This window comes from Embiotoca jacksoni, unplaced genomic scaffold (assembly GCF_022577435.1).
Source record: "Embiotoca jacksoni isolate LCO1_2020_lvr unplaced genomic scaffold, fEmbJac1.0.p SCAF_25, whole genome shotgun sequence".
Taxonomy (NCBI): Eukaryota; Metazoa; Chordata; class Actinopteri; family Embiotocidae; genus Embiotoca; species Embiotoca jacksoni.
This window is the reverse complement of record NW_027185376.1, coordinates 194,214-221,238: the sequence shown is the minus strand read 5'-3', so window position 1 is coordinate 221,238 and position 27,025 is coordinate 194,214. Positions and strand designations below refer to the sequence as shown.

Genomic DNA, 27,025 nt, shown 5'->3' with positions numbered 1-27,025 from the left:
AGCATGAGTAGTATGATGTGTTACATCATACCGGGTGATTTTCTGTAATTTCCAGTGAAGTCCAGTTTTAAACAGAGATGACACAACATGCGGATGGGATTGTCTGGTGTAATTACATCACGATTGGGAGTAGCGAGCCCCTGCAGGCTGTCAGTCCGGGGAAACAAACACTTCTGATTGCAGGGATGTTGAGCCCCGGACCCAGACAGATGGTGCAAGCCAAAGGCTCAGGGAATAGATTTACAGAGGGACCTTATATTGTCTGAACTGAAAGTGCACTTTGTCTGTTTGTTTATAGCAAATGCCTATAGTGCTGTCAGTCAAAGTTTTGATCCTGAGAATCAGTGGTGCTCACAGGCAGGAGCTGGTTCATTAAAGACCCAATGTACTGTCTTTAAACTCAGGATACTGAATATAATCAAAGGAGAGCTGTATGGTGAAAGTTTCACAACGAAAAGATAATTGATCGAAAGTTGATAAATGGTAGTATGAAGATTTTTATTTTTTTTTCAATAATAACAGAACATTTTCTGATTTACTCGTCTCTACGGGCTACAGCAAAAGTTAGTGTCTTGTTAGTCACACTTTATTTACATGGTTCAATGTGTTGCTCAGCTTCCTGTGTGAGCGTAATCATTTACTGAAAGTCTCGAGTTTATTTTATATAAAATTTGAATAAGGGAGAAGGATTGCTTCCTCTATTTCTTGCAGTGTATGTTTTTTCAGATCTAAAATAAACAATGATATCAAATGTAAAAATAATAGAGCAGGATTGCAGCAAAAGGTGCTTTCATTACGTATTAATCAGTTAATCATTTTGGCTATAAAACTTTTAAAAAGGGTAGAAAGAAAGATGGCCAAAAATGTTGATAATTTATACATCTAAATTGATGCCGTTAAATTTCTTGACTTGTCTGACCAACATCTTCAAAACCCAAAAATACACAAGTGACTGTCTTACATGAGAAGAAAAGCAAAGCTTTATCTCACCACCACAGGATGTTTGACATAGTAGCTTGAAACATGGTTAAAATGTTCAAACTGGTCTGACAAACTGCTCACATTACTCCGCAAAACCACATTCAGTGTGATTAATTTTAAATTTATGATGTATTCAGCTGATTCAAAGAGCTAATATTAGACTGCAAAATATTGATTGTGTATCCCTGCATCTTTAAAAAAAACAAAAACATTAATAAATTACTTGAGCAACCACATTTTCATAAAGACGAGGTTTTATCATGTGCACGTCAGGTGAGTGTATTGAAGTGGTGTCTGTGAGAATGATGACAACTGAGGCTTTGACACCAGGTTAGCTTCAGGATGGAGGCTGGTTTAAAAGGTGCATCTGTGGTAGCAAATAAATTCACCTCTAAATTACCCAACGACAGTCTGAAAACAGCACGCCTCACCTCACTGCTCGAACTCCGGCAGAAAAAAAAAATCAATGTTTTAAAAAAAACTCAATCCCTTGATTAGAGCACTTGAGACTTTACTTTTGACATTCATTTGCTTCTCTGACTAGCTCAGAGTGGTTTGTAAAGAAAGCTAAGACTGAATTGTAAAAGATGGTGGCTCTCCTATACCAATATCCTCACTAATGGAGAGGCATTGTTTGGTGGTGTGAGGCCCCACTGATCACACATACTGGTCTTTTATCTTCACACAAATTGGATTAGCCTGATTGCATCAATCAATATTGTTTTGGTGCCAGAGAACGGACTAAAATCACAGCAGGCTGCTTGAATATTTTAACATCCTTCTGGCCCTCATCCAGACAAACACTGTCCAACTCTCAGGTCTTCATCTCTCCACACCTGTCACACCCTCAATTCATTATCTTGAATTTAACTTTTTAATCATTTTACTGAAGATAAAACTCTTTGTGCCAGTGTGGTACATCCTCTGCCGGATTCCAATTCAACAAAACTTTAATTTTCCAGAACCCTCTGCAAGCCAGATTAAATTAATTGAAATTCAGAGGTGTCAGTCCGTCAAGGCACCATCGCAGCAGCAGCAGCTGAATAAAAAAACACCAAAGAAATTGTTTCACTGTGATAGACCTACAGCCAAACCCACGTACGGAATATCAATAGAAACGTACAATGCCCGGCAAAGAAATCCAACATGTATGAATTTGTGAAAGGAAGTACATTTTACTTTCCAATACTATCTCTTCTTCTCGGGTTAGTTCACATTGTTGCCGCGTATCACATGGCTCACAGAGGGACAGAATATTAGCTTGCACAGCCTTTGATGCCTGCTCTCCATGAAACTCTATCAACACAAGCAGAACTCGTAAAAATGTATGCACGCCGTTGCTCAGCACCATGAAGGTTGGAAAAATTAATTTAATCTCCTAAAGCTCCTGCTCGTACAAGTGTCCAGCAAGGTTTGCTTTGAAAAAGGAGCTACTTAACACAATTTCAGATAAAATGCATCAAGGACATTTCTCTTTGTACACAAACACAGCCATGGACCTGGCTGCTGAATTGGCACACGCCTGCCACTCTTCAGCCATCACCATCAACCAGAGATGAACCTCTCAGTCCCGCCCCCCCCCCCTCCCCCCATACACACACACACACACACACACACACACACACACACACACACACACACACACACACACACACACACACACACACACACACACACCCTCTCATGCCCTCTCACACTCACCCCTCGGGAATGTTGCTTGAGCTACCTGTCACTTCAATTGTGGTCACACAGGCAGATTTGCACTTGCTGCATAAAGGTTCCCTGTTTCTGGATCACTGTAGATGTTGGCCTCTTCTCTTTATAATGTGTTCATGGTGATTGTATTCAGAGAATTTAACTTCACAGCAAAGGAGAGCTGGAAATACCAATAATTATTACAAATTTGACCTTGCTCAACCTCAGAGGCATTAACATCTACATGTGCTGATGCCACAATGAGACTTTAGAATAGGCGAGCATCCTGTTTTCAGTACGATAACAGTATTGGATGTGCTGTCAAATGTTTTAAAACAATCCACGATTAGAGGTTCCTGCCAAGCAACCTCTTGTCATTGTGTTAATAATGACTGTTGTCTGTCAGAAGCAAAGGCACCGTTAGTGCTCAAGGAGAACTGACTTTCACAGTAGAGATCGTCTTCTGTCAGCAGGCAGCGACGGTGTCTTTTAAATGTAAATCTTTACTTTAATCAGTAGTTTTAGTTGCCGAAATGTAAAGCTGTATTTATCTGTACTTTAATGTGAACAATGGATGAAGTCACTTCATGAAAGTGATCAATAAAATTCTCTCATCATTGACCCCCAGAGAGTTATAAACAGCTGATCTAGTTCCTCTTTATTGTACAGTGGATCTTAGCATGTCTTAGCTCAGTGTTTGTAATTATGGTCCACAGTTTTAGTGTGTTGGTTCAGTCTCGTCAGCCTTATTCCCAGCTCCAAAAAGCTTGTAAAATCCTGCCTTCACCAAATGCAATACCGCAATATGACTATACAATAACTCACCTCTGGCAAAATCCATCACACAACAATAACACTGTTGTCTGTGTTTCTTGGTTGTTAGTATATAATATATATACTGTACTGTATATACTGTGCATTTTATATTTAATATTTTTTTTTTAACTGCTATTTTATTGCTTTTTATTATTCTATTATTATCTTATTGCTTCCTGTATGCTGCTGTAGCGAAAAAAAATCCCTTTGGGGATTAATAAAGTAACTACTTAACCTAACCTAACCTAAACAACAGACATGCAGAGTTAGTAACTAGCCACTGAACACACTGGGGCAGTTATCTGCTAAAAAGCCAGCTATTTTGCTCACAGGTTGGTGGAGACCAAAAACAGCGATCAAAGGAGAGTGAATGTCGAACTTAAATTCAGCAGGTGGTCAGAAGCATGAACCCAAATTAAACCTAATGTTGTTTTATGTCTTCAGGATGGAGGTACCGTTTGCTCGAATTGGCCATAACAAATTTATAAGGAGAGTTACTGTAGGTTTAGCCAAATATTAACCGTCGTGGTGAACAATCAATCAATAAAACGATTAACAAAACAAATGTCTGTGCAAAAATGGGTGAATCTCTGGTTAATATCGCTCTGGTGATGACCATGAAACCAGACATTTAAAGCACAAAAATAGCGTTAGTTTATTGCAGCTACTGCAATAATACTTGCTTTTTCTAAACCTGATCAAATTTTGTCTCGAACCCCAACAAAACAGTTAAACATGTGTTTAATATTGTTTCCATGACGATGAAGGTCTGGTGCACCTGGTCCAGTGGTTATATATGGCATTGATACTAGCCTCCTTTGGCTCTGCCATGATCCCAGTAACAATTGATTGCAGCTCATTTAACGGGCTGATGACATCCGAACACAAGGTGAACACAACAAACCATAGAAATCTATGCATTTACTTCTGGCTCTGCTTCACAGTACACAGTCACAATGAGGACAACACGCTGGTCCCCACGTTACTCATTTTAGAGAACTGCAGGGGAGAAACCTCCCATACAATTACTGCTAAGAGCGTCATTTATCATTTACGCCAACTCACTCACACTACACACACAGAAGTAATTTAAGGGCCTACAAATTACATAAGAGTCAGACAACTGCACTGAAGGGTAATGAGCAGGAAACACATGCACTTAAACTGTTTTAGGCCAATGTAAAATATAATGCTGTGATTTACATGAAGATTACGTTTACCAGGGAATTATAAATCCAGCTGCTGATCAGTGAAGCCTCGTTTTAAGCACGTCACACGCATCACACAAACAATACAATTGGCTACCTAATTATCAGGAACTGTTCACCCACTGGAGAAACTGTCCACAGCACAGGCAGAACTATCAACGACACAAGTGTCTAAAGCCAGGAACAAGATATAAATACCAGATAGAATCCATATTTCCGCAGTATAAATCTGTGAATGCTTCGGTTTCTTTTCCTTCTCATGATCAACTGCAAACATCATATCAACACATTTCCAATGCAATTAAAAGCTTGAGTATGGAGCAGGAAAAAAAATTCCCATTATCTAACATATCCACAGTGAAGGTCAGGTGTTGTTGTCAGTCTCTCAGAATTAAAAGGCACAGAGAAAAATCAATGTCTCCTGTGACGGCAGCATCAACAGATCACAATTCAAACAGCCAGAACACGAGGCATTGATGAGAAAGAAAAATGTCTCTCTTTTGCTTCTGCCTATTGAAATAAAAACTATTAACACCCGAAGTCATAAGTTGGCATCCTTCATTCAGAGGCTGTTGAAAGTAATTTAGGGGATGTAAAGAAAATCACTACCTGAAGAAGACAAAGATAAGGGAGATTGTCTCTCAAACGTTCGGTCTCAATCATCTTTTCTCACTCTTTAACAAGCATCTCTATATACAATTTACTGCCTTTATCCGGGGCTCTACAATTAGTATGCAAGAAGGTACCAAAGAGGGCTGAGTCGGTATTTGCTGTAGATTAATTTGCTGTGTCAGACCACAGATGAATTTCAGAGGCTATTGGCTGCTTTTCAGCGCCATTATGTCTGGCTCCAAATGTGACAGTCACAAGGTGAAAGAGGGAAGATCCGCAGAGCTTTTACTCTAATTGGTGGCTTTATGAGTCCAGACGAGAGCGCGGATAGTCCTCCTTTAACAGCCTCTGATGAGCCTCCTGACACAACATCCCTCCGCAGGGTGCCAGCTGCCCAACTTTGATTGGAGCCAGAAATAAGCCCGGCTGTGATGATGGTGTCCTCAGTTTCCTGCTGTGAACATCCTGTCTAGAAGCACAGGTGGGAGGTAAACGGCTGGGAAAGTCCAGAAGAAGCAAATGTAAATATTTAATTACATTTTCTCATTAACGAAGTGTCAGTCTGTCTATGAAGACTTTCCAACCACCCTCCCTGATCTGTGATACCAGAGGTTCCTATTGAAATCACTCATCTTTTAATTATGTGCCACAAATATATTCTTTCATTTTGGAACAAGAATAAGACCAAGAATACTTTACCAAAACAGCTGGGCATTGCAGTTTCTGGGAAATGCTTCTCAACATTTACTTATAATTACATTTTTGGGAACTATTTTCAGCTGCGGATTAAAACACATTTCAATCCTTTCGCCAGACAGGAGCATTCATTTTGGACAATTCTTAAAACTTTTCGAAATATTCAATGATTTTTTTTTTTTCCGGTTATTGTTGTTTTATATCTAATGCCAATATTCTTTCTACGATATGTGTGATGAGATATCAATTGTGGTTATGGTAAATAAACTGTGGTTAGTGTGGGGCACCTAAAAACCTAACGTGAGAGAAAATCCTAATTACGGCTAATAAAAATAAAGGCAAACACAAACTCAAATCTCTCGCATGAACTTCTCACTGTAGAGAACACTCTTCTTCCTGTTTTGGTACTGAACATTGGCACTGAATGAAAATCATGAGGTGCATTATCGGAAGTAATTTCCCATGGATGGATGGCTGATACCTCAAATAACAGGATGTTATATGTGGGATGGACTCCAAATAAACTAGAGTGCCTCCGTTAATAGTAATTAGGGAACATGTCAGCCAGTGGCTCACTGATGTTTCAAATTTAGTGTGTGAACAGCAGTGGAACTCTATGATTACGACATCAGGGTTTGGACAAACAGAAAGAAATGTTATCAGGATCATTTCATTGTTGGTTTTTGTCTTTTCGTTGAATTTTTACACAAAAGGATACATACGAGGGTTGATCCAAAAGTTCAAAGACTGATCCAGTTGCATGTGAACAGTAAGTGGCACCGTGATGTGCACGGAGCAGAAGGAAGCTAGAACATTGGTTACTAAGTACTCAAAGATAGGTCTCTTGATCAACATCAGCGTTTGAGTTACACATGTTTTTGTGACCAGTGGTCCAGGCACATCGGCGAATTCACCATGGACTTCAGCAGAGAGCGCACATCAAAGTTTGTATCAAACTCGGGAAAACGGGAACGGAGACCCTTGAAATGCTTCAGAAAGTCGACGGCAATGAAGCAATGAATCGGGCGAGGTGAATTGAGTGACATTTACGTTTCAAGATGGACAGAACAACACCGTCCAAGACCAAAGGATACGCATCAAGTCAGGAGCAACCAGGTGGGGTTTCTTTGATATTTGCGGGGTTATGCAACATGAATCCGTCCTCCAGGGTCAAACTGTCAACACCGAGTTATACTGTGACGTTGTGAGGCCTCTGCAAGAAATCAAACTGGCACAAACTACCTTAACTGTAACATGATGCCACTTGGGTTCCCCAACGTGACAACATGCCCACTTGTCATATTTGACTCCCAGTGACTTTTTTTCTGTTCCACAAAACTTTGACACAAAATTTGATGTGGTAAAATCACAAAACCACCGCTCACAAAAGCATGTGTAGCTCAGGTGAAGATGTTGATCAAGCAACGAAACCTGGAGCACTTACTCACTAAGAGTATAGCTTCTCTGTTCTCCATTCACATCACAATGCCGCACTCTGTTTATACACAACAGGAGCAGTCTTGAAACCTTTTGAATGCCTCTTGTACATAACAATACCAGCCTCATCCTTAAAATGATAAATTCAGTAAAACTGTAGAAAACTGAGTCTAACCTTAGTTTTGGTCCACAAATTAGAATGAAAAACACTGATGTCCATGGAAACCGAGTTTTCTTTTCATAAATAGGAACTGAAATACAAAAGCTTTTCATTCACTCACTGCTGCGAATGAATTGCACAAAACAGGACATTTCCTTTTGTCCCTCACCACTGCCATGGATGTCAGTACTGTGTCAGAAGTGTTTTTCACAGAAAATATTTAGTGGCAGCTTATAGTGGACATTTGAAAAATGTTGGGCACTGAAAGATTGTATTTCTGGATGTTGGAGCCAAACGTGTCGTGATCCTTTATCCCCCACCCCCACTGTGAATTTACGGACATTTCAGGCCTGTCTCAGTCGAAGATAAACTGTGGGATACAGGAGGAGGTCACGTCGGGGATCGCATACACCGCTAACGTGATTATTCATTAAATCACTGTGGGATGACATTGTCAGCTTTCAAGCCACCATGCATATTATGAAGGAACTTCACAGGGATGTGCTGTGCAGCGGGATGATATGTCTGCAAGAGAAATGGGTTGGACCGGGGGGAGATGGATATAGACTCGGGGAACGGTACAGATTGATCAGGATCTACAAAAACAGGCATGTCACATTATTTTCGAACAGAGACACGTCAGTTTGCAAGTGCAAAGCCCCTCAGAGATTAAATGAATCGGCAAAAACTGGAAACATCGTGAGCTGATACCGACATGCGACAAAAAAATTGGAAAATTTGAAGTAGCTTCTGGTTTTTATAAAAACGCAAAACCCACAACGTGATCAATCATTTCTTTAGCCGCTCCTTGACTCGTGTATTTATAAAGGGCTAATAATCAAGTAGCAGTTATTACAGCCACTCCATAAGTTAACTGGATATCAGTGTGATATCATTCAGACAGCTGCTCTGCTTTTATCTTGCCCCCTCTCTCTGCAGCTCACTTCATATCTGAGAGGAAGGTAGCCTACGGGCAGTGAGGTGCATCTGGCTGGAGTTGCTGCTGCCATCAACAATCTACAGTTTTAAAAGTGTTCAGTAGGAGCAGACTGAATTCAGGGTTAGCGAGCGTTGAATGAGCGTCCCAGAGAGCATTTCTGAAATGTTTGCAACAACATGCTGATGAGAAATGACTTCGCCCTGAATCCACCTTTTACCAGAAGAAAATGATCGCTGTGGTCATTGATTTCTTACTCTTACTGAATGTATTGTGCTGACGAGGGAACATACACGGTTGAAGTTGCCGAACCAGCTGTCAGAAGATAATTGGAGTTTTAGATTCAAAGGCTACTTCTGTTCCTCGAGGCCTCATTAAGAGCATAACCCTGAGCAAAATTCTCTACTGTAGTCATTCGTTTTGGTTCATTCTCAAGAGAAACAGGGGTCCAGCATACATCAAACATGTGTGCTGTTCTTCCGAGAGTCCTTCTGCTGCGTGATCAGAAGTGCGTCCGAGGAGCAGGGCTCAGTTAGAGGAGCAGACTGTGGGTGGATGTGATGGGACTGAGTCGGGGGGGGATGAGTGATCAGACAGGTAGCTCAGTCATTAGGGGGAAATCATCCACAAGGATTTAATAATGAAAGGGCTTAAGTTTTTTTTTTTTTTTTTTTTTTTTTTACAATATATTGAAAAGTCTGTCATTTAATTGAGGCATAAATTTAGATTTTCAGCAGCAATAATAAAAATGAATTCTGCATGTAGTTCGGACTGTATTACATCAAGTGGGTTTTAAATTTGCAGTTTAATGATTTTAATGAATAACCTGAAGTAAGATTTAGCTTTTATTATGGGATGAGGTCAAAAATACATTTTCAAAGCCTCAAGTACTTCATTTCTTTTATTTGTTGATTTTTTCTTTTCTATTCTTTTTTTTTTAGAAAAGTGGTTATTTTTCAGTTACTGCACACAGCTACAAGTCAAGAGTACTGGATAAAAAAAAAAAGTGTCCATCACAAAGTCTTTACACCAAGTCAGAGTGAATATACAAGGCAATGGCTATTACCATCACCAGCTGTTCCATAGTTTGAAACTCAAATTTTCATTCACTGAATTTACTTTAAAAGTTTTAGTGTGTATTCATTATGTCCAGTTCTTAAGACAATGATGAATAATCTAAGTTAATTCTCCTTTCTTTGGTGAAGTCAAATAAAACACGCTGCTTCCTGCTGAAAGCGACTCCTTTCTAAGCTGAAGGAAGTAATGCCACTGTTGGTTTTTACTTCGGTCTATTTGCCCAGAACATTGTGAAAAGTCTGAGACTGAACAAGTCTTCCGACCTGAACGTCTGTACAAGCTGCGTGTCCCTACCCATCGATACAACCTGTAGCAGAAGGAGTTTACCAGAGGCAAGACGTAAACCACAGTAAACTTTATTAAAGTCATTATTAAAAGAATAAATAAATAACCCATTTTTAATATGACGATGCTATGGTAAAGATAACATATCCTCTCTTATTTAACAATAGAAGAAGAAAGGAACCATTAAAGAAGTAAAAATGAGCCGTGGGAGCAACTGAAATTTAACTGAACTTTTGCTCGACAAAGAAATCAAAACTCAACTTGAAAAACACACAGCAAAGATGAACAAGAGATTAAATTAAGAGCTGCTCATAACGGTGTAATGGCAAAGAAATGAAACTGTTCATTTTTTTCCCATTCAAATCGAAAAGGCTACTGGACAAATTTGCCAAACACGCCAACATCTGACGCACGTTGTCTGAAAGAATTTCGAATATTTAGACTAAGGTACGTCACAAAAAGTTTTTAGTTCGCTCACAAAATTGCAGTTTGAAACCAAACCTCACCAGGTCCAACGCCTCGAGACTAGAAAACATTAATCACAACGGTTACAAGTATTAGCATGTAACCAATATTGTCTTGTTTAAAAGAAACTGAGCTGTCAGCTCGAAACAGTGGCCCGTCCACCCACGCTGACAACTTCTCTCCCTGGACTTTGTAGCTCTGTAATCTTGTCACAGGTGTCACTGTTTTAATTTTCTTTTTGTCTCTCTGTCCTCGTACCTTTTTAACATGAGCCAAAGGAGCACCTGCAGTGCCGTCTTTCCAATTTCGCCTCGTTTCTCCAACCTTTGACAACTTTTTTCATTAAGTTACATTTTCTTCCCACCCAAAATCAAATTGACTTTTTCCTCTCATGCCATTAGCACCTCTTATGCCATTAGCACAGTGGAGCGCTCACATGAAAGACATTTTAATGGTTCTACAGTACAGTATGCTACCATGCAAATGGTTTCCATTGTCAGGCTGTGCAGTTATAAATCTACATAAACGTACCAGATTAACCTGTTAGGACGGCCCGGAAAAAATGTGGATTCAGTCTCCACAGAAACCCTCATCATTCTGGAAACACCAACAGATGCAACACATAATCAAAGAGGTCATGTGCTTAAAATTCTTGGGGGAAAAAGTTATGTGTCCAGGTCCGGTGCGAAATAAACTCAATGTTCGAGCCATAAAGATAAACGATATTCCAAATGGGCGCAGTCTGTCAAACTCTTGAGACTTTTCTGTGGACATTAAGGGTGTCCTGGTGTTTCTTCTGTCTATTTCCACATTACACAGTGGATGTGTGTATCATTTATTGTCCTAATGACTTAAACACCGAGTCTGTTTACAAGAATATGCTCTTCCCTGTAACTCATGTGGATAATGAATCAGTTAAAGTTCCTCAAAGTCCTGTTGCATCCGTGCCATGTGTGTAAATATCCTCTGTAAACAAGGGTGTAACCAGGATGTAAAACAACAGGAGAGAGGGAAGGTGGGGGAGTACATTTTAGTCTGCGGCATGCAGCTCTTTCTGCTGTTTGTGGTTTAATTCAGAACATATTCTTTGAGAAAATATTAAACGCCTGTAATTTCCCTCTCAGATCGATCAAGCCCCTGTGTGAAAAATTCAAATGAACATTAAAAAATCATTTCCTGCTGTTTTGCCTGAACCTGAAATTGCTGGATTGTTGTACGCTGATTAATGGAGCGACACAACGGCTTTGTTGTTAAACAGTTTATTATACGCTCTCGTGCCTATTAGCAAAAGGGTCAAAAGCCAAACAAGAGCACCGGGCCAATTAGAACAAAGGAGGGAAATCATACTCAATGCTTGAAGTCTGCTGCTAGGGCGGAGACTCAGACTAATCACAGACAGCTTGTATAGCCTTTGTGCGGACAAATTAACTTATGGCATGCAAGGCTCAGTGAAGGCAAATACTGTGTGATTGATATTCTGCTTATTGAATGTGCTAACAGCCAGGTTTCTCGCTGACGTTTCTTCCTGCTGCTCTAATTCTGGATTACAATGCAGCGGGTCAGATTTGTTATTCAGAAGTGTAAACACTGCAGCTTGTATTAACTTTCGCTGCCTTCTGTACTCAAACTTTATCAGACTTGTGAACACTGTGGTTTTTCCGAAAGCTGTTTGTTGATAAACTCTTCACCCATAAAGTTTTTTTTGCAGAAAAAATAATATCAAAACAGACTTTCAGAGCAACAACTGCCGGCATCAAAACATTTCTTTCCAGGCGGTAAATATAAAAAGTCAAACTTACGCCAGAGGAGGAATAATTTATCCTTCAAGAGCGATGACTCTACAGATTAAAACATAAACCATCTTTTCATTTTCGCAACTTGACATGTGGGATGAATCTTTATGAGAATACGTGTTGATCCCCCCTCCCCCAAGTAATACCAATCGGGTAAGTGCCGTATGTGTCCTCACTGTTTTAGATACACTTATGTCAGATGCATTAAGAGACAGCAATGTGAGCAAGAGAGTGCATTTTGCCGGTCGTGGGCTGAGTTTAAACTCTGTGTTAGGCAGACTCTCAAGAATACATTATTCAGTGCCTGTCTTTCTACTTAAACCAACTTATCCCAGGATGGGATTGTACATTTGCACTTTACCTCAAGTTTAGGCAGGCAGCCAGGACAAATGCACAACCCGTTTCTTCCACTCCCTTTCTGATTTGAGTTTTTTTAGTCAGCCTTTGCGGTAAAGCTCTGATCGTTGGTGACTAAAAAGTCTTTCTAACTATTGAGTGAAATTCGTTCCCCTGAGGATGAATTCAATATTTTAGGAATTCTATTATTTTTTTTTCACTTTTATCAGAAGCTGGACAAAATGTTCTCATGGTGGGAGAAATCTAACTTCTACTAGTCACAAAATGGGAAAAGACCTTCTCCCCACGAAAACGCAATAATTCTTAGATTCAGGTGACTCCACATTAATGAAAAAGTTTATCCATCCGTCTACAATCTACAACCTTCACCGCTGGAGCCTTTTCCAGCTGACTATGGCCAAATGCGGTGCAAACCCTGGACAGGTCTCCAGTCCATCGCAGGGCCGACACGCATGTCTTCGGACTGTGGGAGGAAGCCTGAGCGCCCGGAGAAGACACAAGCAGGCACAGGGAGAACATGTAAACTCGGCACAGAAAGAACCAGAACCTTCTTGCCGTGAGGCATCAGTGCTGACCACAGCGCCACCGTGGTGCTCTCAATGAAAACATAACTCTGAACGTCAGGCAAACATTTGCTTATGTTCTTCTTCTTGGCAACAAATCCCATGTAATGACTGTATTTCAGCATGCTGAATTCTGCATTGAGAGCACATTGGCACTTTTGTAGAATCCCTGGTGACTGATATTTGCATTTTACATACATGTATGCACAGACAATCGCTGCCACGCCAGCATAATTGGCTACATAATCACTTATGCACCATCTGGAGGATTAAAAAAAAAAAAAAAACATATATCCAGGTGGGACAAGGTGATGGTCTGATTATTTCAGCCTGAAAACGGGGTATTTTAGCTGTAGCACAACAGAAACCATGGCAACACCATGGTTGTATAAAAGAGAACCGGATTACATCTTCAAAAGTGGCACTCCATTCATTTACAAGTTGTTCAGTGCTGCATATGGCAAAAAAAAACAAAAAAAAAAACATGCACCATCTTTTTGCAGAGTTCCTCGCACTTATGGCCAAAAATAGCGTACATTTAAGAAGGTAAATAAATTGGGACACTGCTCAAGTCGAAGACAAACAAATCCTCTCAGCCTCCATTAATGTCAAGAATTAAAATCAGCATTTCAAGTTATTAAAACTAGAATTATCAACATGTTATATCTTCTTTCTTGTCCTCCAATACCATGAAATTGAAAAACCAACAACAGTGTTAATCTGTCTATCAAAGTAGGACCGTTTAAAACACGAGGCTTGATTTAGTAAAACCAGACTTTAGACCCTGGTTTCTCCAGCGCTATCCGACACATGTAGAGCTCTACGTTAAAAACCCACATTGCTCACGCTCGGCGTGACAAGTCATCAGAATCACAACACTACACCAAACATATGCAAGTCGTACCGAAATCCAACACCCTTCATCTGAAAAAGTTCATGCTGAACATGAAACATTTCACTCGGCCCTGTTCTCTCACATGAACAGAGCAGAGCTGATGTTCTGTCCGTTTCACTGCACAGATGCTGCAGATGCAGGCAGCATATTTGGTCATAGGCATATGGTTTATAATTAAAGACCTGGGAGGCCGTTCCAGTGAATTCTCTGGTGGTCCGAGCAGCATCCACTTCTCTGAAGGAGATCCTGCCCCGAGGCTGCTGGAGCACCGTGCACAGCTAAAACTACACGTTGAAAAGATCAAACCGACAGGCTGCCGAAAGCTCTGCTGCGCAGAACGCTCTTTACCTCCGTTTTCTTTTCAAGTCGTGGATGTTGACTAGTTGAATTCGAGGGGCTCCATCAGGGCATCCGTGTCGGTGATGGACATTTTATAGCCTGCGGAAACAGACTCAAACGCTTGTAACAGAAGGACCTTCATAACACAATAAAATAACTTTTCAGCAGTTCAGTGTTATATTATACCTAAAGGTAATTTTGCAGGTTATTAAATGTTTCATGACAGAGCAGGAGATACGACTTGTAGCAGATGTAAGAAAGAAAGTGATTTTGGCGTGTGAGCCATGGTCTTGTATATAACCGACAAATGTCTCTTTAACACCGACTAAATTCTGTTTTTTTTTTTATGTCAGTTTTGTGCTGAAAAATGTCACCAGACATCAGTCAAGTAGTATTATTACATCCACCAAAGCGGTTATGTTTTCAATGCCATCTGTCATAAAAAACATTCGGCCCGCTTTTCATGAAACTTGGTGTCAGGGTGACGAATGTGTCAGATAATGATACCCTGTTTTAATAAAACTGTATCTGACAACTCTGTTTAGCAGACAGTGATGCATGATGTTGAACAAGATCTGTACTGTAGACCGCACGGCTGCCGTGTAAACGCATTCAGTCTTCAAATGAAACTCAACCGTAGTAACAAAAAGCATAAAACTTTATTTACAAGTTTCTCTTGTTTTGTTTTTTTTGTTTGTTTTTTTTACCTCATCAGAATATTAGAATTTTAAGCACAGCTTAGGATCCAAAAAAAAAAAAAAGTAAAAACTAACTTGCAGACAATTTTCTATTTACATCCTATATTCTAATAGCTAAAGTAAGAGAATTTCATTGGTTGCACATCCCCAGTCTATTTTAAAACACATTGAGGTGTTTGGTCATTTCTGAACATTCACCCGACTGTTTCACTCTGAACTCTCGGTGAATATCCTGGTGAAGTACAGAACTGCAGGTTGTGCGTTGACGTTGTGGATGCTGTAGGCATGACCTGTGTGAACAGAATAGTAACATCGGTGAGAAACAAACAGGACTATTATTAAACTTTTTTTTTTTTTTTAAATTAAAAAAAAAAAAAAAAAAAAAAAGTACAATTACCACTAAAAGGTCTTATATGTTATGTGGTCACAACTGATGAAACGATCACCTGGAAAACTGGATTATAAATTTCCAACCAAGCACTGTACTACTGGCTTAATAAAGTAAATGTAATGACATCATACTCTTACCACTCTGCACCATGAAGGATTTTCCTGGTCCGAAATGTGACTTGCTGCCGTCGATGGTTACAATCACAGAACTCGTTAATAAGTTAAAAACCTTTAAAAAAAAAAAAAAAAAAAAAAAAAGGAAAAAAAAAAAAGACAATAATGCAAGAGTGAAGCAAGTAAATTAAAGAAAATACAAAATGGATGGACTTTAAGAACTTCAGTGTATAAGAGGAGTGAGAGGGGGTCCGTTCAGATCAAAGATTCACGACTTTTCACGACTTGCAAATCACAAGTCTGCATCAGCCTGAATCCTGCAAGTTTACATCCTATCAAGGAACATGTCCACAGAAACAACGGTCTGTAGTTCTGTTTCTACTGGTGGCTTTTGATGAAATTAAAAAAAAAAAAAAAATATGGAGAGAATCCATAATTTGGAGCCACTCATGGATGCTTCAACAGAAATCCCTGGAGGCTAATGAAAGTGTTGATATTTCCTATAATAATCCGGGGAAAAAAAAAAAAAACACCAGCTGAGTGTCAGTCAGCACCATCAGCCGGGTTGCCCGAACGTAGACAGCTCACACTGCTGAAACCTTTTTCCCGGCAATGTTTTGTCTTGTCGCAAATTCTTTGGTCTGAACTGGGCTTAATACAACCTAATGATGTGTGAGAAACAAAATAAGAAGTGTACAGACTGTTGTGGCACTGTGATCCACCCAGAGGGGCTTCTTCATGTGGGATCCCAGCAGGATCTTTCCGTTACAGATGGAGCCGCTGTTCAGGTCGACCTGGAGGCCCATGGCTCTTTCCTGGTAGGAGTACCAGTCAAACTGGTCCGGAGTGACCGCAGCACCGTCTGCAACAAGATTACAAAATTATTCAAATGACAGGTCCGACCAGTAATCACTTCGTTTTATACACGACCTCAAAAAATGTTTTGTTTGAATAGAATTTTTTTTTTGTCCGCTTTACAGATTAAAAAAAAAAAAAAAAAAAAAAGCAAATAATTAAAAACTTTGAGATTTGAAAGTTGTATCAACTTTGTAAACCTATGTGATGCAAGTTTATACACGGTGTTCATTTCTTCGACTTAAACTTTCATTTTGTTTTAATGAACTGAGATGACTTTTCTTAAGTTACAGTGACAACATCTAATCGACGAGCTTCTCTGAAATGTTTCTTCTCCATACAGAATGAACGTGTGTCTAAATAACATACATTTAAACATACAACAACACACCAAATAAAAATATTAACAGGTTTAAAAAAAATGAAAAAAATAAAAAAAAAATGTTTTAATTAATCTGCTCAACTCTAGAAAGTGTGAAAATCAAACTCCGCATCAGGAAGTGGTTACTCTGTCCATGAACGACCGCTTTTTTTTTTTTTTTTTTTTTTAAACCTGCTGTCGCACAAGACAACTCGTTCACAGGAGCCGATAATCCAAATACGAGATGATCACACATTTAGCTAAGAAACAGCATTAAGTGAAACACAAACTCATCCGTGAATTCAGAACTGGCTTTTTTTTTTTCTTTCTTTTTTTTTTTTTTCTTACTGCCGGCAGTGGTGGCCCAGAGGTTCTTAAGCCACTCGGAGACGTTGTCGTTATCCTTCGGCTCTAATACCAGCGGTGTGAGAGGAGGGGCACAAAGATCTGATGCCGAGAGCACGGCGTGGACTCTGGACGATGGCAGAGCTGCAACACAGTACAGATGGGAGGTACACTTAGTGATCAGTCAGAAAACATCCCCCCCCCCCCCATTTATTCAGGCACACAGTCAACAATTATATATTCATATGTTTAGCATTCATATTCAAGTGATGCGAGCTGCACGTGGAGAAGCGAAAAAGGCCCAACTGCAGCGTTTTCGAGTCTCCACAGGAGGTGAAAGGAGCTTTCGTGTAAAGGAGTGCAGCGTTGAAATCTGCATTTGGAGCCTGACGGAACAAGTGTCACACGTGTCATATTTATTTTACATCTTCAGGACGGAGCGACCACCGACTGAGCGCACTCACTCACTCCTTTGCCCCACAGTGAACGTTACATTTAAGCTTCTCCTTTTATTGAATCTGAATCCAATTTTGAATTTGCTTTTCTGCTTCTGTATTCCTATTTAATCTGTTTTGGGTGTTTTGTTTGGAGTTTGAAAAAAAGTTTGATAACTTTTTTCCAAGTTATCAAAAATACCACAGGTTCTTACTTTAAAGCAATTGATCATATCATCCCCAAAAACGCTACATTTCTTAGTCGTTTCATTGACTGTGATGAAGCTTTGTTGACTTTGGTGAAGTAAACGAAACCAGCTGGTGACTGAAGTGCAGTTTTATAGCTGCAACAAAAAAGAAAATCCATACAGCTGTAGTTTTCAAACAACTATATACTCTTCAAGCCTTGTTGATTATTACCATTTACACACCTACGGCTTGTCCTGTGGTAAATATTTCTGTCTCGTGCTTTTTGAAAGTGACACTAAAGTGAGACATCTCTACCTTAAGTGTTACCCCCTTTCCTTGAATTTTCATTCTAGATCTACAGAAATGTTAGGAGGCTATTCGTTATTATTACTTTGATCAATCAAAATAATAAGTATTGGGGGAAATATATCAAACGCGGTAAATCTGTATTTTTAGGGGTGTAAGGAATGACATGAAATCAAATATGCAGAAAAGCCTCAAAATAAAAAAAAATAAAAAACTGGAATCCAGGGAGACAAATCAAAATAAAGGGGTTAGTAAACATTTAGACATTATTTAACACCTACTCATGTCGTCATTGTCTTCGTACTGTTCCAGCTCAATCATGGAGATCGGTCCACTTTTGAAGACGTTCGACCTAAACAAAAATATTTAGAAATAGTGAATAAAAAAAAATACGGCAAGAGACACAGGTAAAGATGAATAGAGCAACTTTCCCTTACATGTTGTCTGACTGACACCTGTTGCTTTGAGGGGTCTCGTGGTTGTGGGAGCTGCTTTGTGCGCTGCTGCATTCACCTCCATCCTCACTGAGAATATCAGCACCGGTCCTATTGTCTGTTTGACAGTCAGCAGCAGAGATTTCCTCGACGTGGTGTGGAGTGACATTACGTCTGTTATTCCTGCGCGTGTCTCTTTTGTTCACCAAAGTCTGGACTGAAGTCAGAATGTCTTTAAACGCCGGCAGAGAGCGTTTGTCGGTCCTCAGAGACGACGGTGGCATTTGTTTCGGGGAAGGCGCGTGAGCTCCCCCCAGTGGCTTTGACGAGCCTGCTTTGCTGCCATTTTTAGGAATACCAAGTCCAAGAGATTTGCTCTGTTTAGCCTCGGTTTTTCTTTGCTTACGAGGTTTGGGCTCCTTGGGATGAAGCTGCTCGGGCTGTGACGGCACCATCTCCAAATCCTCATCTTCAATGCTGCTTACCATCCACCAGCAACTCGGCGGTTTCCTCCTCCGTTTCGCTGGTTCTGCCTCCCTGAGCTGCTGCCTGCTTTGTCTGGCCGAGGCCGGTGATGCGGGTGTGATGGATTTTCTCTCGTTAGAGGCGCGACGATAAACTCTCTGACCACCTGGAACAAAAGTAAATTTACTCACGTTAAGCTCAATTATGAGGCGTTTCCATTTTATGCTGCTACACACACGGCTTCAACTCCACAGAGGCAAATGTACTTTTTACTCCACTATATTTATCTGACAGTTAGAGTTGCTGATTCATTTGCAGATTAGGACTCCATATAAAAACACAAAAAGCTTATAAATCACTTTTTTAAATATTAAACAAGTAGCTCCAAACCATTTTGGGTTGTTAGTCTTTATTTAAAAAAATTTAAAAAAGTCTCTGGTTGGGCCCCATGTCATATTTCAGATGTCTATAAAGTTGTCAGCATCTCCACAAAGGCTGTTTTTTTTTATTTTTACAACTGACGTTTGTTTGCATTGGTTTTAATCATTTGATATGTTTGTAAACTTTGTGTGTTTTCTCCTTGATAATGATTCTTTTTACACAGTGAAAAAATTCCAAGCGAACCAAAGTACATCAGCGCAAACCCCGAGACATCGTTCACTCAGCTCGTCGGTCAGATGAGTAAAATAAAAAAAAAAAAGTAAACACAAAAAGGAAAATCCAGTATTCTGGACCAGTGCACATCTCCGTGAGAGAAACATTGCTCTCCATTTTAACAGCTAAAACTGCAGCCACAGAACGACAAATGCACTTTGGGGAAACGTCTTGGAAAATCCCGCTTCGCACTTTGCCAAGAAGACGAGCTGCCGTCAAGACGACTCGGCAGAACGAGGACGCTCAGGTCAAACTTTCATTGTCCACCTGGTAGCAGAGTCGGATACTGTTCCCACCACAAATGAACCGCTTCAGACTTGAATGCCACCGCCTCTAAACGGTCTCGGTGCCGTTGTTTTGGTTCCCGCCAGAGTGAGATTACTGTGGTCAGACGTGATTACACCAAGACGAAAAACAACCAGAGTCTGATTAACCAGAATAAATAGCGAAGGTATTAAAACACCCTGAGCAACACGAACCAAACTTCTCAGATGGTTTTACTTAAATTATATATTTTTTCGAGCAAAGAAGAAAGCAAAGATTAAGAATTATCTTATGGCCCATCAAGATTCACCTCCTGGTCATTTGAAGGAGACCAACGCCTTGTTGGGAGGCCAGTGACTAAATTACCAAACAGCATATATGAGAATGTGAAAAGTAGCTCAAACTTAAACCAGCTGCATAAAATGCTCCAAACACATTTGATGCATCAGCATTGTCAGACAGCATCATGTATATTTAGCTACCGGTACTTTTACTCACGTAAAGGATTTGAGTGTTTCTTGAGTTTAGCCTGCTCGCGGTCAGTTTCCTCGGCGCTCTCAGGGCAGCTTAACCACCACTGACCCGCCTGCGGCCTCCTCCTCCTCTTCCCAACAACCGGACTGTCATCGGATGAACACCTGTCAGACTCAACTGGTTGGTTGTTTCGTTCAGCCTTTTCTTGTTCTGTGGGACGACAGGAGAATGCATGCAATACATGTTACGCTATCTGCTCTGCTAGTTCTCGCAAAAAACTTTTTACCAGTTAGTTTTCAATGAAGGACGGTGAAGAGGAGCGGTTTCATATTGTAATGCTAACGATGTATTTTCTTGCACATCGATTTCCATATAATGGTGTTTATTCCGCTTATTTGTCGTCTGCTGTTCATTGAAAGTTTCTGCTCTGAACTTATTCATATGTAAAATGACTTCACATGTTTGCCAAGTTAAGTATCTTTACCTTTTAATACCACATTATTTAATACCTCTTATTGGGATTATTGATGATATCACATTTTTTTTCCTGTATAAAGTATAATAAATCAGCCAAAACTGGTGATATCTAATTAGAGCCCATTCTTAGTTGGATATTTTTTTAGTTCTGCACTGCGTTTGGGTTACAGATGACCCTACAAAGAAAAAAACTTAAATATATTCACAGTAGACCAATTATTAAACGACCTAAATGTAAGTGGATTGAGATCTTTAAGTTTCCAGCTTTACAACTGTTAAACGGGGGGCAGCAAAAGCAGAATATCGATTTTGAAAACATTCAAAAACATTTGATTTTCATTACCATCTTCTGAGGACTTTGATTTCTTTGTTTCAGAGGACTTCTGTGCTTTCGTCTTTGTTCTCCGAGAGGGTTTTTCTTTTTCCCTGCTCGCGCCGTCTTTATGTTGATCCTCTGCCTTGTCACTCTCTTTTGATGGAACTTTCTTGAGCTGTTTTTTCTTTTTGTTTGGTGTCTTTTGTTCCATTAAGTCCCCTGCAGGAAGATCCTGAGGACTGGACAATTTGTCCTCACCATTTCCCGGCCCAGTCTCCACATAGTTCTTCTCTTTTCCTTTCCTCTTCTTCACTTTCTGTTTAACAGTCTGACTTCCCACGATGCTGTTGGCCTCGTCTGATTGCTGCTGTTTTTGTGACGTCTCTTGTGGGACGTCCTTCATCTCCCTATCCGTTGAGCTCTCTTTGTCGGTGCTGGAAGTCCGTCTCTTCGTCCGTTTGTGTGACTTCTCTGGTGGGACGTCCTTCGTCTCCTTGTCCGTTGAGCTCTCTTTGTCGGTGCTGGAAGTCCGTCTCTTCATCCGTTTTTGTGACGTCTCTGGTGGGCCGTCCTTCGTCTCCTTGTCCATTGAGCCCTCTTCGTCGGTGCTGGAAGTCCATCTCTTCATCCGTTTTTGTGACGTCTCTGGTGGGCCGTCCTTCGTCTCCTTGTCCATTGAGCCCTCTTCGTCGGTGCTGGAAGTCCGTCTCTTCATCCGTTTTTGTGACGTCTCTGGTGGGCCGTCCTTCGTCTCCTTGTCCATTGAGCCCTCTTTGTCGGTGCTGGAAGTCCGTCTCTTCATCCGTTTTTGTGACGTCTCTGGTGGGCCGTCCTTCGTCTCCTTGTCCATTGAGCCCTCTTTGTCGGTGCTGGAAGTCCGTCTCTTCATCCGTTTTTGTGACGTCTCTGGTGGGCCGTCCTTCGTCTCCTTGTCCATTGAGCCCTCTTTGTCGGTGCTGGAAGTCCGTCTCTTCATCCGTTTTTGTGACGTCTCTGGTGGGCCGTCCTTCGTCTCCTTGTCCGTTGAGCTCTCTTTGTCGGTGCTGGAGGTCCCTCGCTGCCTCGTTCTGTTAATGGGGGCAGTTTTACGTGGGATGGAAAACCAAAACGGCGTATCATCTTCCAGAATCAGAAAATCGTCCTCTGGCTCAGGAGGAGGAGTGGGTGTTTTAACCGATGACAGAAACTTCCTGGAACTTGAAAAAACACAAACAAACAAATTAATTCTTTGTTGTTTTATGAAGTAATACGCGAAGATTACCGCTGAGGCTTTTACTTTGTCAAGATGTTTCAGTTGCGGTCCCTCAGACATGGTCAGAGCAACAAATTAAGGTGCACTCTCTCTACACTCACCATGCAGGTTTTGACTGTCCAGCATCTTTGAGCTTCTGCAGAAAAGCTCCAATACGAGAGGACGTGTCCAGAGGTGCTCGCCTGTGATCGCTTTCCGAGTTCTTCTCTGGAGCTGCAAGTTCAGGCTCCTTCATCACCGAGACAGCAGGCGGCTCGGAGTTTTCTTGCCTGCTATTATCCGCGAAGACGAAACAATACAACTGAAACGCAACTTACGACGGCTAAATAGGGCTAAACAGCTGCATAAACAATGGCACAATATGATGCCGCGATAACTGCCACAAGACATGTAATACTGTTATTGTACAAGGGTGGATCAATACGTTCTGGGTCGCTGTACAAGCAGCAGTCTCGGAACTTATTGATCCGTACTATTATATTATAGTCCGGAAGTTTAAAAACAAAATCCAATGTCAAAATAAAAGCCAACCAAAATGTTTTCCCAAAAACATAACGTAAGCATCTTGATACAGACTCAAAACCAGCATTTTACTATTTAAATGTTTCTAAATTACCTCAAACTTAGTTATGCATTTGTGTGCCGAGATCCCAAGAATAAAACAAATCGCTTCACATCTGAAGCACAGACTGGTTTCTGTTCATTGATAAATAAAAACTATTCATCGCCTTATTTTAAAAGCAATCCTTTCTTTACTTTTAAAAGGCTCACACTTCTTCACAAGACTAGATTTTTACTGTCAAACTGAGTAATTGTTATAGTATAAATGTGATATTGTACCACGGTGCACACACAGCCACAATTCTTTCATGAGCAAAGTAGAGAAGTCCCCAAAAAGTTTCTCTGTTACGATTTTGCGTAGAACAAATATTAGCCATCATATAATTAGGGGTTGTTCTTTAACTCCCATATACTGGTACTAGTGTCCAGTATCACTGGGGCAAAAGAGCTGGAGTCAAAGAACAAACTAACAATACCAATAGAACAAAAAATATCAACACTTCATACCTTGGTATTTTTCTTTGGCCTTTTAAAACCGGTGTTTGAGGTTTCTTAGGGGTTTTTGCTTTGGCTATGTTTCTCTCTTTGCTGCATATGAAACACATTAATAACAAACAAATGAATGCCAAACTTAGTCCTATTTAGGGCGTGAATATCACTGGCTTGTGAAAACTTAACACACTGTTGAGAATTGAAGGGAAAAAAAACAAAAAACAAAAAACTTACCATGATGCTTCTGCCTTGTTTTTCTGACGAGACTGTTTGGTGAGAGCAATCTTGCTTGGAGGAGATTCCAATTCAGAGTCACCAATCCTAGAAGAAAGAAGAATTGTAGACACATTTAGAAAAAAAACAACACTCCTAAGACACAAAAGCAAGCAGAGTTAATTTCAAACATCTTATTCCCGGTAGCAGGATGAGTATTACTTGACATACTCCTCTGTGACTTGTCCGTTGCACTGAGGGTTCTCGGCGGGTAGCGACTCCGTCTTTGCCTCTTCTTTTCCTTCATCTTCAAAGGGGAAGAGAATTGGGGACACCACTTGTTTTCCTTCTTTGTCCTGCTCTCCTACACCCGCATTCTGCTCGATAGGACTAGATGTCTGTACAGGACCATGGGCTTTAAATGGGATGTCCAAATCTGCAACAAGGAAAAGAAAAAAAAAAAAAAAAAAACCTTAAAATGAGAAACATTTAGACACAACATGAAAAGTGACTGAACATTAAGTATGTCTTATTTTAAAAAGAGAAAGTATTTTTTCAGTAAATTACAGGTTTGATGTCTCCTACCAATGTCCTGATTAGGACTGGGTGATCTCACTGCAGGATGCAGGACATCTCCTTTAGGACCCTAAAGAGGAATAAAACATACATGTCATGACTCACAACATCTAAGGGCATCGAATCTTGTCCAATTCAAGAAAGCTACATAAAGCACATGAACGGTCACTGTATATTACCACTTGGTATTCTGGAGGTTTTTCTACTGGGTGTTCCTCCTCTGGGACCGGAGAGACCCCCGTCTCATTCTGGTTTGTCTCAATATCAAACGTCTGGAGCATACTAGACAGGGGAAGTGGATCATCATGTGGGGATGAGTCTGAAAAGAATAAGTAAGCCAAGGTTAACATATTGAAAATGCAAAAACGAACCGCAAAACCATAAATCAAGTGAATCCCACTCACCCAAATCATCAAACATCCTGTCAACATCCTCCAGTGTCAACGGTCCGGCCCATTGCTTTGTTGAACTAAAAATTTTTTTAAAAAAGGTCAGTGTAAAATGAGCGTTGTAGCGTTTCATACTTCTCGTTACAAATCCAGAGATTTTCAATATAAATAAATCCACAATAATCACAAATTATATATATAGCTATCAAAAAAAGCCAGTGTTCGAGAAAGACATACATAACCGCATCATTTATTTGAGACAAATGGTGACAATCAGTGTCACAGCGCACAGGAAATAAAATTAGTAAAGCTCATTTAGGCATATAACAAGCCTGTACGCTATAAAGCTTCTGTCTCAGTGTTACTGTTACTACTGAAGCAGAAGTGTTATTGAAGGAGCAAGTGGCCTTCAGATAACAGTCGGAGAGACCAGGACCTGGACGACGGAGAGTCTTCACAGACAGGTTGCACAGATCCCAAATTTCAGCTCTGTGGTTTCTGATTTAAAACAGCGCTCGCTCACAACAGTCTTCCACTTACCAACAGCAAATGAAAACTATGAATTATTAACCTAACAAGGCATTCCCTTTAAAACGTGTTTAAACATACCTTTTCTTGTTTGTGAGGTAGGAGAGCTTTCTCTTGGGTCTCTTCTGTGATCAGACAACAAATACGGAATATATTAGCCGAGTTTTCACCTGTAGTTTCAGTCAAATCTGTACTAAACTTTGTAAATTAGGAATAAAAGAAAAACATCACTGTTTAAGGACATCAACTTGAATTAATAGTACAACTTATTAGACCATGGCCCAATACCAGTACACGCTACTACAAACACATGTACAAATAAATATAAATAGGAAAAACAATAATAATGTGTTATTTATGTAACACAGTGTAAAAAAAAAAAAAAAAAAAACAGTTTCCCCGGGTGCTGCGCATCATCAAAGACTTTAAACATTTAAGCCATTAAAAGACAAAATAAAATAAATGAATTAAAAGAAAATCTGAATACTGGTGTTGATGACCTGATCAAGAGCTTCCGGCTCTCAAGATAAACAACACAGGAGGGCAGTGCTTGTTGTTGTTGTTGTTTTGTAAACAAAAACCGATACACGTTGTTGTTGTTTTTTTAATGTTACGTTTTGAGTTTCGGTTTTCCCGGGGGATGAAAACAAAGAAAGGGCGGAACACAAGAAGACGTTTAACTCACCAAAGCGGGATAGTTCGTCTCCATTTGTGCTCGCTGGTTGTTTCCTGTCGCAACGGTCACGTTAGCCGACTTGTTTCCAACAGCGAGACCCTCAACAGCCACGTTTCATTTCGTTTTCGGTCGCTTCTTTAATCGGCCAGCCTCCCCACCCCCCTCTCCCCTTCCTCCGGTTGCATTTGTGTGTATCCGCTCTACGGCGATGAAGTTAGGAGTAGCGCCTGATGAAAAGTTAGTGGACAAGCTATTTCATTCGACTGTTGACCAGCGTTAGCAAAACAATGGCGCTGTTTTGTAGGCTGAATAACCCGCGCACTCCTGGGAGGGCCGGCGTTATTCCGCCCGGTGCACTGCCTCACAGGCAGGAAAATCGTCAAAACGAGATACGCTAACCCACAGTCCGTGCCTTTTACCGCGTGAAACGTGAGTGTAATGAAATAATACGTAGTTCTCGGACTGTTGGCGCTTGTAGGTAGTGAAAATAGTCCTGGCTCGGTTTGCGCTTGGTGCCTGAAAGACAACGCGCAGGGATATAATATATATGGTCCGCTAAGGGTGTTCTTCTTCTACAATTTTCTCTTCCAACGGGTTTGGCTTGAAGTCTCCCTTTGCGTTGTCGCCCCCTACAGTTTAATATTAACCCCTCACCTTCAGAAAATACTCCACAAAAGACCAAAACAAAGATGTGACCTACAAAATATTAATACAAATGCTATGCTTACACTATATTAGATCTTTGAAAATGTTCAAAGAAAAAAAGTTCCTATTTATATATAAATATATATATATATACACATAGATTAATACATATATTATACATATATAATACATATATTATATATAATATGTATATATTATATATATACATATATTATTTATATATTATATATATTTATTGTATATATATATATATATACATATATATATATATTTATATATAAAAATAGGAACTTAAAAATAATATACATTTTGTTTTCCCCGATAATTCGCCATTTCCATTATTCTGTTTTGCTTGTTATATATTCATTTGTCGGCCATATTATAATTAAACAAAGCCCGCATGCTAAACATTCAAAACAGTTGACAATGTGTTTGATCTGCACTTTATTTCAAAATTAGTATGTCAACATGAAACAGCTACATTCAGCTGAAAAATGTAAGTTGTCATTTGATATAATTCTGCGAGGTGATTAAATACAACCTGTTGTACACTGTTACATGTACTGTCTTCTTATCACTC

At 40.1% G+C, this 27,025-nt stretch overlaps 1 protein-coding gene across 2 annotated transcripts; it reads right to left on the bottom strand.

The window, feature by feature from the left end:
- Positions 1-9,315: 9,315 nt before the first annotated feature.
- LOC138204284 (nucleolar and coiled-body phosphoprotein 1) lies at positions 9,316-26,063 on the bottom strand. 2 transcript variants are annotated; one of them, XM_069159413.1, is made up of 17 exons: positions 25,789-26,063; positions 25,185-25,228; positions 24,591-24,655; positions 24,366-24,505; positions 24,196-24,256; positions 23,842-24,046; positions 23,632-23,718; positions 23,413-23,493; positions 22,446-22,616; positions 21,120-22,288; positions 20,324-20,509; positions 18,446-19,073; positions 18,290-18,360; positions 17,083-17,223; positions 16,220-16,380; positions 15,543-15,633; positions 9,316-15,304 (listed from the first exon to the last, which is right to left on the bottom strand). In XM_069159413.1, the coding sequence occupies exons 1-17, from the start codon at positions 25,810-25,812 to the stop codon at positions 15,222-15,224; spliced, it is 3,408 nt and encodes a 1,135-aa protein (XP_069015514.1). In that variant the 5' UTR covers positions 25,813-26,063; the 3' UTR covers positions 9,316-15,221. The 2 variants fall into 2 exon arrangements, with proteins under 2 accessions (XP_069015514.1, XP_069015515.1); XM_069159414.1 differs by lacking the exon at positions 23,413-23,493.
- Between the last annotated feature and the right edge of the window lie 962 nt (positions 26,064-27,025).

What these genes read in the sequence shown, in the direction of transcription:
- LOC138204284 (XM_069159413.1), bottom strand. Translation starts at nt 25,812, where the DNA reads ATGGAGACGAACTATCCCGCTTTG. An exon ending in CAGTCCTAATCAGGACATTG is followed by an intron (nt 24,047 to 24,195) that starts GTAGGAGACATC and finishes TCCTTGTTGCAG; the next exon opens with ATTTGGACATCCCATTTAAA. An exon ending in CTGGGCCACCACTGCCGGCA is followed by an intron (nt 16,381 to 17,082) that starts GTAAGAAAAAAA and finishes ATCTTGTTGCAG; the next exon opens with ACGGTGCTGCGGTCACTCCG.